Raw genomic sequence first — 12,320 nt, forward strand, 5'->3', positions numbered from 1 at the left:
CTTCTCTGTCAGACGTCATCTCACAAGTAACATTCTTTCTAACCATATCGTCTTTCACACAATCCATCCATCGTTTCTTGGGTCGTCCCCTACCTCTATATCCATCCACATCCATACTCAAAACCTTTCTCACAACATGGTCCTCATTCCTCCGCATAACATGCCCATACCAAGACAGCCGGTTTCCAGATAGCTTCTCGAAGGCTTTTGACGTAATGATTAAAAATAATAATTTTTACAGTATATTAAATACTTTCAGTATTTTTCTCCACGATCTTAAATTTTACACAAAGTTGAAACAATATATGTTATTTATATATACCATGGAAGTATTCGTATTTTTATACGCGACGTATAATTATGAGGATTGTGTTCCTGATCTTTTTTATATTCTATTTACAATATATTTGATTATTAGTACAAAGACCAGTGGGATAGACACAACTCTATCAACAGAGTACGATTTAAATTATTATTATTTTTTTTTATTATTCTTTATTGCGCAAATAAAACATGTACAGAGGGCGGACTTAACGCTATAACAGCATTTTCTGCCAGCCAACCCAGAATAGTGTAGGAGAGTAGTTAGTAGGGTGTGCACAGAAGTTAAAAAAAAATTTAAAAAATATATACATAGCAATACATGCCTATAAATATATATAATAATATTTCTTATCTTTTATAGGTAGTTTTATTAAAAATCAAATAACATGTTTATTATATATATCTAACCAAAACTATATACAATAAAATAGACAAATATATCGCTCTTCGTTAAAAATTTAAAAATAATTATGATCTCATAATATATTCAATCATGCGCGCGGCGTTGAATGACTGGAGGTTTGTGTTAACGCCTGCGATTGTATAGCGAAGCTGGTCGTACGGGCAGGTCTTCGTTGAGGACATACGGCGGCTGAGTCCTCTGAACAGCTTCCAGTGGAAAATCTTGCTGCTCGAACATATTCTGTAACAATATATGATTTGTTTTATTTTCTGTCAATATTGACAAGAAAATAGCGATGGGCTGACAGTAATTCGCACAGACCTGAGCCACATGCGAATTGTTGGAAATTGAAATTTACTTTATGACCGAACTAATTATTTTACAAGGAACGAATGGACCTAATGTCGCCTGGTCCCATTCATTCACAGTTCTTAAAATACTAACAACACAACTGCCTCCAAATATATAGATATACCACACAAGCACGCGCCGTAAATCCTGGCAGTTGGCAGTTGACTTCCCCTTCACAACCTCTCTACACTATTTATAAGTACACACACTACACACAGTATATCACATATTTTTTTAATGTATTACGTAGGTGGACTGGCAAATGTACCACCTGAAGGTAAGTGGTCACCACCGCCGATATACATGGCGCTGTAAGAAATAATAACCATTTCTTACATCACACAAATGCGTGACTGCGTCATGTCCCTTGTACCGGTAGTTACACTGGCTCACTCATCCTTCTAACCGAAACTCAACAATACCAAGTACTGCTGTTTGGCGGTAGAATTTTGATGTGTAAGACTTCGACCGTAAGAAGTATAAATGACTTCTTAATCCGATATAACAACATTTAGAACACATAAAATTTGAACAAATATCACCTGAAACATATCCGGATCCCTCTTCCTCCTCAGATAGTTGAAGCAGCAAGACCGGAAGTGCCTCGTGCCGCACGCTGGAGCGCACTCCATCCCGCACGAGTTGCATGAGCGACCCGCCGCCAATAACTTGCCTGGGTTAAGTTTAGTAGTTAAAACCTCACAGGACAAATTAACTTTCATCGCGGATAAACAGTTGGTAGGTAATACATTAGCTTACAAGGTTAGCGGTGAATTGACGCGTGTAATACTTAATATTCTTACACTGCAAATGTCTGTGGGCAGAGCTTTTTTAATGAGGCGGACGGGCAGTTAGCCAACTCATGGTAAGCACAAATTTTAATAATTCCTTTTTATAGCAACATTCAGATATGCAACCGGTTCCCGGAAGCAGAATCGGTTTATGTGGGATTCTTTCCCTACCCAAATTAGCGTGCGTTTGAGGGATTATAGGAGCGTTTCGGTTTAACGCTTTCGAGGTTATTGCTGCGCTCATGTAATGTGTACGGCGGTGCGAAGCCATCTTGAATGTAAACCTTTGTAATAACCTAACCAAAACTAACTTGTCTGTCTTGTAATACGATATTTATGCCCACTAACTTGATAACCTGTTAGCTTACAATTATTCTACCACGGCAGTTATTAATAAACTCTTTCAAATAAACTGATATTATATATTTACCAACAAACATCAAAATCAAAATGGCGGCTATCTTCGACATGTTTATAGCAGTAACGAAACGCAGTACAAAATGGCCGCTGAACGGCTGACGACTGAATAACATCGGCACGTAACAACCCGTTTTTATATAAAACGAGAGTTTACTTAGATGTAGACGGCTAGACTTGTAAGTAATACTATTTGATTTAGAGTATTCTCTTACGTACTCCATTTGGTGCACTCAGGAATTACAATATTTAGTTTGGACAGTATTTTATTTATACGAACCGCTTTGATCGAGATTTTTATTCTCGTGAGTGTAGATACAATATTTTCCTATATAATTATCAAACTTATCTACTAAATAAAAAGTTACTGATTCAGATATTTTCGGCAATTAATTCGCATATATAATTAAATACTTGATTACTATTTATTCTGTATGCAAATTAACAAACTATAAAACCGCTACTGTTATATATATCTACATATAGATAATTTAACTTTTCTACAGACATTTTCAAGAAATATCTTTTGTACAAAGTTCCCTTGTATTCGATACTATTTTGGCCGCCTTCGCTTTGAAAATTCTGTTCCATATATATGTATATAGTATAGGTATTCTACGGTATCAACGGAGCAGATATATGGTTTGATTTGCGCGGCTTTATTATGCCCAATAGTTTTCGAGCTTTAGCATTAGCATTAGCAGCCCGTAAATGTCCCACTGCTGGGATAAAGGCCTCCTCTCCCTTTGAGCAGAAGGTTTGGAGCATATTCCACCACGCTGCTCCAATGCGGGTTGGCGGAATACACATGTGGCAGAATTTCGTTGAAATTGGACACATGCAGGTTTCCTCACGATGTTTTCCTTCACCGCCGAGCACGAGATGAATTATAAACACAAATTAAGCACATGAAATTTCAGTGGTGCCTGCCTAGGTTTGAACCCGAAATCATCGGTTAAGATGCACGCGTTCTAGCCACTGGGCCATCTCGGCTCAGTTTTCGATACAATCTTTTTTTTTATAATACAACACTATTATACTTAACTTTTTACTTGGTGGTAGGGCTTTGTGCAAGCCCGTCTGGGTAGGTTACCACCCACTCATCAGATATTCTACTACCAAATAACAGTACTCTGTATTGTTGTGTTCCGGCTAGAAGGGTGAGTGAGCCAGTGTAATCACAGGCACAAGGGACATAACATCTTAGTTCCCGAGGTTGGTGGCGCATAGGTGATGTAAGGAATGGCTAATATTTCTTATAGCGCCTTTGTCTATGGGCGGTGGTGACCACTTACCATCAGGTGGCCTATATGCTCGTCCGCCAACCAATGCCATAAAAAAAAAACTACTTATATTCACTTTAATTTTAGTTCCAAAGCTCTGATCAGCTTCATCGACGTTCCAAACATTTTTTTTCGCAAATTCATAATAAATATCATAGATTATAATTAAGCTCTCGACCAATGATATCGCGTGAATTCAACGTCGAAGTTGATTATTTGTATTTACTTGTAGTTAGAATGAACCATACAGATTATTAATATGATGAGGAAAATGGTTAAAAATATATATATATATATATCCCGCTGAGTTTCTTTCGCCGGTTCTTCTCAGGTCCGAGGTGCTAAATTCCGAACCGGTGGTAGATTTTTGACAATCAATAAGCAAGTGTAAACACTTCTATATTGAATAAAGATTTTTGACTTTTTGTAAAAGTTTGATTTCAATCGGCTGAGTTATTTGCGTAAATATGGTAATGATATATATTAGTAAGATATTTGAATAAATCACGACGAGAGCCGGATTTAAATTCCTGGCAACCCTGGAGCACTAAAGGCGTGTAGTGGCAACCATGTTTATTTTAGAACAAATTGAATTAAACATTTTAATTTCTGTCAGTAATATAATATTTGTATAAGTAACTTTTAAAACAGTATATTTTATACAGTTATTAATCTTAGATTCAGATTTAGAATTTATTATATCTAGATATCTAAACATATAATACTTTAAATAAAAATCGTGATTATTTAAAAAATAATATCCCGCTGAGTTTCTTTCGCCGGTTCTTCTCAGGTCCGAGGTGCTAAATTCCGAACCGGTGGTAGATTTTTGACAATCAATAAGCAAGTGTAAACACTTCTATATTGAATAAAGATTTTTGACTTTTTGTAAAAGTTTGATTTCAATCGGCTGAGTTATTTGCGTAAATATGGTAATGATATATATTAGTAAGATATTTGAATAAATCACGACGAGAGCCGGATTTAGATTCCTGGCAACCCTGGAGCACCAAAGGCGTGGAGTGGCAACCATGTTTATTTTAGAACGAATTGAATGTAACATTTTAATTTCTGTCAGTAATATAATATTTGTATAAGTAACTTTTAAACAGTATTACAGTATATTTTATACAGTTATTAATCTTAGATTCAGATTTAGAATTTATTATATCTAGATATCTAAACATATAATACTTTAAATAAAAATCGTGATTATTTAAAAAATAATATCCCGCTGAGTTTCTTTCGACGGTTCTTCTCAGTTTTAATTTCCGAACCGGTGGTAGATTTTTGACTATCGATAAGCAAGTGTAATCACTTCCATATTGAATAAAGATTTTTGATTTGATTGTTAACTCGTCGGAATGTCTATTGTGCGCATCCTGTGGAGGCCCTAGGGCAGTCGTCTTGGCCCTCCCCTAAATCCGGCACTCGTGCTATGATTGATCCACAAAAAAAAATCTAAAAATTTTCGTGATACACTTTGAATAAATAAAAATTAAACCAGCTTCAAACAAAATATATTTATATAAGTAATTTATTTCTTATCTCCTCCATTATAAATAAATAAATAATAAATAAATATTGGACAACATCACATACATTACTCTGATCCCAATGTAAGTAGCTAAAGCACTTGTGTTATGGAAATCAGAAGTAACGACGGTACCACAAACACCCAGACCCAAGGCAACATAGAAAACTAATGAACTTTTTCTACATCGACTCGGCCGGGAATCGAACCCGGGACCTCGAAGTGGTGTACCCATGAAAACCGGTGTACACACTACTCGACTATGGAGGTTATACAATTATAAAGTATTTTATAATTAGTAATTATTATTAAGCAGTATTGTTTAAGGAAATTTGATATTAAGGCCTCATAGGAATCGAGAGGGTTTTCAGGACCCCCCCAGTATTTAAAACTAAAAATTACAATATTGCTACACAAAGTTGCATGAGGTGCAACAGGCACATGCGAGCCTCCAATTAAGGGGGATACCCTAGGAATATGAGGCTCGCAACCGACAAGGGATCACGGAAAAAGGCGAACGCGATCCTGTGACGCCCGCTGAAGAAACGGAAACGGATAACGCTGATTTCTAATGGGTATATCGGTGTACTTGGGCGCGCTAGGTTCTTGGGAACTGGCGAGTCCCACATGAACTTACAGTAGGGAAAAGATAAAAAAAAAGGTTTCCTCAAGACATCGTCCACGAAAAAACTCCTGAAAACTCTCTCGTACATATCCAGATTGTAACTTACGATTAACTTACGATTGGTTAATAATAAAAATACAGATAAACATCATTTTAAATAAAACAACGTTATATTCATAAATCAAACTTTATTAAACAAAACAGTATTGTCATATCCATATTAATCTTACTTACATAATATCACATGGCATGAAAAAAAGTCGCTTCCCGTCTGTACGCTTGGATCTTTTAAACTACTCAACGGATTTTGATGCGGTTTCCATCGATAAACGGAGCGATTCAAGAGGAAGGTTTACATGTATAATACATATATATGCACAATATAGTAGAGAAACGCCGAGAACTCCAACTTCTTTCTCTTTATGTTTCCTCTTCAATACAAAAGTTGACCCCTACTTTACCCGTTGGAAGCCGTGACCGGTTAGTATTTTTTAAATATTTTTATTGTATAGGTTGGCCGACGAGCATATTGACCACCTGATGGTAAGTGGTCACCATCACCCACAGACAATGTCGCTGTAAGAAATATTAACCATTCCTTATGTCGCCAATGCGCAACCAACCTTGGGAACTCACTCACCCTTCAAACCGGAACACGACAATATTGTGTACTGTTAGGGTAGGTACCCAGGTGGTCTTGCGCAAAGCCAAACCACCAAGTGGTACCACCATCAGTAATTTTATTAATGCGATAGTTTGTACGAACTTAATGAAATTTAACACAGAGATAATTTGGACTAACACAAGTAACTCTTTAGCCCGGAAAAGTGTAACCAACACCTAGACCCCCTTAACCTAGATCCAGGGTTCCCAATTCGCTCTCGTCACGCTCAATATCCTTGGCTCCGAGCACTGTAGCAGCAGACTCGATACCTGACACAATAAAACATACATAGTTTCAAATTTTGGACACACTGATCGCGTGACCACTTGTCACCAATAGACATTGGGACGCCTTACATCGCCAATTCACCACCAACGTTGGGTACTTAGATGTTCATCGTTCAAACTAGAACACCACAACGCGAAGTATTGCTGGATGGCGGTCAAATATATGACTTAGGCGGTATCCGGACGGACTAGCACAGAGCACAGATATCGACTCTCACCTGTTCCTCGACACTGTAAAGTTCCTTCGCATCGAAATCCCGAAACACGTCTTCCAGTAACTGTACATATTTCTCTCTGTAGGGCTGCGTCGATCGCGATAGGGCTTCGATAGTCACCGCGTGAGAGATACTCGTGCCTTTGATGAGATTATTTATGTATGGAAGCTGAAAACATAAGGAGTTACATTATTGTCCAACATTACGACCCCCCCATATAATATACGATTAGATACTAACTTTATCCATATACATTTCCCCCATCCATTTGAAGGTCACGGAAATGGAGGGCAGCACGAGCCCAGACTCCCGGAGCGAACGTATCGTATTCTGCAGGCGACTTTCCACTCCTAAAACGATAATAAACATTTTTAAATACATGAGAAGTTAGGATAATTTGTAATTATCCTAACTTCTCATGTATTTAATGCGTCTTACTCAAGTCTGGGTTTCGATGGATTGCCGGTGCGACAGAGATGACGTTAGTCGCGCATGCGCATCAGACGGTCATTGCTGAACCCAAATCTTGTTCTTCCGTAACACTATTAATAATTATAACAATGCATACTCTATTCCAAATATAACGTGAAAAAAGCCAACATTTGACAGCAAATTGATAGCGTTGGTAAATGGAAATGGCGTTTTGAACGTCGGCTAAATTATGGAATTTCTATCCCTAAGGGGGTAAAATAGGGGTTGATATTACGTATATAGGTTAGTCTGGAAATCCGTCATCTTTGCAGTTAAAAGCATGAAAATAAATTTTCGAGTTAATGGATATTCTATCCTAAGGGGTATATCCTTGGTTAAGCTCCACTCGAATTGTGTTTTATAAAAATAATTGATGTCACGCAGCTAGTCAGGAAGTTACGTCACAAGTGTTGTGGTTATCTATTACAGGTAGATAATATGTCAGATAGAGTTGACGTCGGCAAAGAGTGCGAGGGTTGGCTCACCCCCCGCCAGCGCCAGCACGGCGCGCGTGAGCCGCGCGGGCGGCAGCTCCCCCCCGAACTGCAGCAGCGCGCCGCAGTCCACGTGGCACGCCTCCCCCCGCGCCGACAGCAGCAAGTTCTCCAGGTGGCGGTCTCCCAGGCCTGAACGACACCCAGCGGATAGTCACAGGTTATAGGGCAAGGAGAGTGGTCAATGTTTCATACGGTGTCGATGTCTAATTACGATGCGGTGGTGACCACTAGCCAGTCCCGTTTTGAATAATGAATCAAATCGAATGTTTTTTATTCAAATCAAAAACAATACGGGGTACTGTTGTGTGGCGGTAGAATATTTGATTAGTGGGTGGTAGCTACCCAGACGGGCTCGCCCCACCCTACCACCACGCAAGTTTACAATTATATTTGTATTCACAATTATTGTTCAATCAGTTCCGTGTTGGTACCCGAGCCTGAATCCAGACGATTTTATCCAAAAGATATTGTTTCAGCGAGTAATAGGATTAAAATACAGTTAATATTATAATAACATAAATATACTATAATATTAACTACTAAGTTTCTTGGCGATTCTTTTCGGTAGAATCTACTTTAGGAACCGGTCTACGAGTCGACTATACTACGAATACCATTCCATACAAGATAATAAATACTCGTTGACTTCCAGGCAGGATGCATTACATACATATATAATTGTATTTAACTAACATGACTTTGTATTTTTAAATGTTGACAGAGTCCTTACTATGTTTCTTGCCGGTTCTTCTCGGTAGAATCTCCATCCGAACCGGAGGTAGCTTCACTTAATATAGTTTGTTAAATGACGATCCAAAAGTGCTCGTAACAGCCTACTTGAATAAAAAATACTTTGAAATTGGTGAACAATAACCAACAGACTCTTATCACCCTTATTTCCGTGTACATAAAGCTCACACGGCGTTTTTGTACAGACGTGTCTTACTATAGCGCAATTAAGCAATTTTAGTACTTTACTCCTACTATACACAACCACTCTGCGGAACCAACTTTCGCCGGCGGTTTTTCCGAACCGATACGACTCGGGAACCTTAGATAGAAGAGTCTACGCATTTCTTAAAGGCCGGCGACGCACCTGCTCGCCTCAGTGTTGCAAAAAAGAAACCTCTTACCAAACAGATAGCTGAACACGGTCATATCGCAGATAGTTTCGAGAAAATTCGACTTCTTCCAAATAAAATCCTCGACACACGCACTGTTTTCTTCGACTGCAGATCTGTCAAATTATACACATACGAATCTATTACTTATACTAGTTGCCGACTACTTGTGAGCCCGGGGGGAGGGGGAGGGGGGGGGGAGTCATATGCTAGCGGGTATCATTTTCTATCCTCCTGATAACGAGTAAGAATAATTTCATAATCGATTCAGTAGTTGAGACGTGAAAGCGTATCACACAAATACTTACACATTCTTAATATAAGAATGGATGCTTTTTTTTAATCTTTTTGAGATTGACCGTCTCCAACACCGTTCGACCGATCCTATTGCATTTACGTATATCTATTTATAAGGTGACTCGGCGGAAGTAGTCGCACGTCTGAACACCTGGGGTTTTCATCGAGGGTTTCGCTTCGCTCGGGTGAAGCAAATAAAACTAAACAAATATAAATGTGAAGACTTTCGGTACGCAACCGTATACGTCACGTCACTGAATTACCGCAGCACGTGCGGCGGCACGGCGGCGCACCGCGCGCGGAACTGCCGCAGCGCGCGGGCCGGCGCCAGCACCGCCTCGCCCGCCTCGCCCGCCTCGCCCTCCTCTCCCGCCTCGCCCGCCTCGCCCGCCTCGCCCGCAACTGCCGAGATGGTGTACTCTGTATTATTCGTCTCGTCACGAGATAATATCGCAACGAAAGATGCCCGTCTCGGACAAAGTCTGCCTCGTTGGTACGTACATTGGAGCGGCGTCTTGATCGCTCCAAATGTATACTTTACTTTAGGATTCAAGGGATGGCAATATGCCTCTCCCCGACAGGCGGTCAGCTCACCATAGACACGGTTAGAGAATAAAGCGATACTTACTGTCGATAGGGTGCTGGGTCGCTATCAAAGTTCTGAATCTCTCGTGGTCTTCTAGGTACTCGATGAGGGCGCAGTCGTCGCTCAGTGGAGTCACCTGAGGGACGCATCTCTTTGAACATATTTATTTATTATTTTTACGACCCGATACACACTTCCAGAATCCAGAGGGGCCCTATTTTTTGTCGCTAGAGGGCACTGTCGCGTCGATCAGCTACCAGTAAACGTTACAACTTCTGCTGACGGTACTAAATTTCCACAGTCAATGTTAAATCATACTCACGTGATATCCCGTATGCGTACCCCTCTCTCCCTTCACTGTGGTAAAGAGTCGCATCGCGGCGCAGTGGGTTCGAACCCGCTCCCCTCTCTTCACGATGTACCTTCGGAGAGTACCGTCGGAGAGACGTACACTCAGAACAGCCGGACGACGGATCGAGTCTATGAATATTGGAATCTAAAAATTACACAATAGCGTTTAATGACCACCTTAGAGTATATAGGAGTTTACCGAGTACGTTAATTCGACTTTAAGATAATACTGATTTTGACGAGCTCCGTGGTCGAGTAGTGTGTACACCGGTTTTCATGGGTACGCCACTCCGAGATCCCGGGTTCGATTCCCGGCCGAGTCGATGTAGAAAAAATTCATTAGTTTTCTATGTTGACTTGGGTCTGGGTGTTTTTGGTACCGTCGTTACTCTTTTCCATAACACAAGTGCTTTAGCTACTTACATTGGGATCAGAGTAATGTATGTGATGTTGTACAATATTTAAAAAAAAAAAAAGAATACTGATCGACATGGAATAGTCCCGTTTGTGGTCCTTCGAGCCGGATAGTGTTTAGTCTGAAGTATTTGAATTTAAACGCTAATAAAACGAACTTAACATGAAATCAATACCATTTTAATATTAAAAAGAGGGTAACATTTGCATGTTCGGACGTAGTTTATATGTCAATAAAATTAACTGGTACAAAGTTCCTGAGGGTAGAAATTATATCATATAATTTTGTTTATTAACAATTTGCCCTGTCTTCGCACGGGTAGTGCGAAGACAGGGCAGGTCGCTAGTATTAAAAATAATAATATTATAATACCTTTTCTTCAAATTTGAAAACATTAACCCCTGGTTTCAAACACAGCAACTTATTCAGAGAGGCATCGGTTATCTCTTTCGCGGTTAGATTGGGACACACGTGCGAGAGCGAGACGGAATCCCTCCTGGACACCTTCAAATCGGATCGGACCGATGACAGAACACGTTTCTTTGTTTCTCTATCTGTGGAAGCTGTTTAATCGGTGAGTGTGATAAGTTTTTATTTTTAATTATTCTTAATTTACATATTTTAAAACTATTATTTAATTCGGCTAATATTATAAATGTAAAAGTATACATGTTTTTCCGTATTTAAGCAAAGAAAAAAAACAATAAATTTCATCCGATTTTAATCGCGATAAACGTCTGACCAAACACCTCCCCCCCCCCCCCCTAACGCGTTCAATAATAATGAAATCTCAGAAACAGTAACACCTACAAACTTGAAATATGCCAGTTAGGTTCCTTATAGGCTGTAGACATCCGCTAAGAATTTAACAAAACTAAACCCCTAAGGGGTAAAACGGGGGTCGGTAAAAAAGCCTGAGGATCAACTAGTATATGTTGGATAGTATATGTTGGAACTTACCAAAATCGGCAATAGCGTAGAGCGCCGCCTTATGTCTCTCTAGAACTCGGTAGTCGGGACCGGCGAAGGAGTTTTCGAATACATTAAATCTCATTTCATCGAATACTTTCGTCCATTCTTGTTTATCTGTGGATGTCAGAAAGGTTCTGTTTAATAATTACGAATACGATTCGGATCGCTTAAGGTCAACGATCTTATAAAGCTCTTCAACCCCTTCCTTTTCACAGAAACATAAATATCATACTTCAGACTTAAAATATTCTTTATTGAAGTAGGTTGAATTGAATGTAAAGCTACCGGAGAAGAACCGGCAAGAAACTCAGTAGCTTCTCTTCTCCACCATTTTAATAACAAAGTATATCAATGAAATACAATTATTTAAATAATGTTTACTTATCCTGCCTTTCATCTTTAATATAATCTTGTCTTGAGTAATATGCCTTATTAATCGAATTGAAATAAAACTAGTTTTTAACGGATTTAATCGCGTATATTAATTATTTTAACGGGAGTCTGCCCGTGACCACGAACACTGCAAAGTGCTCGAAACGTCGGGATGTTAAAATAATTAATATACGCGATTAAATCCGTTAAAAACTAGTTTTATTTCAATGTGTAATAATCGCGAAAATCTAAGACAACCTTTAATTTTTTTCCGGGCAAAGTTAAAAATAACTAATGGAATTCTACTATCAAGTATTTTCAAGCCGTGCAACGGTGACGGTGAG

General features: G+C 39.2%; 1 protein-coding gene across 1 annotated transcript in view; it reads right to left on the reverse strand.

Annotated features, from left to right (window-relative positions):
* Positions 1 to 6,313: 6,313 nt before the first annotated feature.
* The window catches only part of LOC125074559, a 56,034-nt gene continuing 50,027 nt past the window's right edge, over positions 6,314 to 12,320 (reverse strand). The window contains exons 51-60 of the mRNA XM_047685885.1: positions 11,593 to 11,718; positions 11,005 to 11,195; positions 10,189 to 10,362; positions 9,909 to 10,002; positions 9,544 to 9,682; positions 8,996 to 9,099; positions 7,851 to 7,991; positions 7,135 to 7,244; positions 6,898 to 7,062; positions 6,314 to 6,661 (exon numbers count right to left, since the gene is read on the reverse strand). Coding sequence (XP_047541841.1) covers positions 6,584 to 6,661; positions 6,898 to 7,062; positions 7,135 to 7,244; positions 7,851 to 7,991; positions 8,996 to 9,099; positions 9,544 to 9,682; positions 9,909 to 10,002; positions 10,189 to 10,362; positions 11,005 to 11,195; positions 11,593 to 11,718 — 1,322 coding nt within the window. The 3' untranslated portion in view covers positions 6,314 to 6,583. The remainder of the gene's footprint in view (positions 6,662 to 6,897; positions 7,063 to 7,134; positions 7,245 to 7,850; positions 7,992 to 8,995; positions 9,100 to 9,543; positions 9,683 to 9,908; positions 10,003 to 10,188; positions 10,363 to 11,004; positions 11,196 to 11,592; positions 11,719 to 12,320) is intronic.

This window comes from Vanessa atalanta, chromosome 28 (assembly GCF_905147765.1).
Source record: "Vanessa atalanta chromosome 28, ilVanAtal1.2, whole genome shotgun sequence".
Lineage (NCBI taxonomy): Eukaryota > Metazoa > Arthropoda > Insecta > Lepidoptera > Nymphalidae > Vanessa > Vanessa atalanta.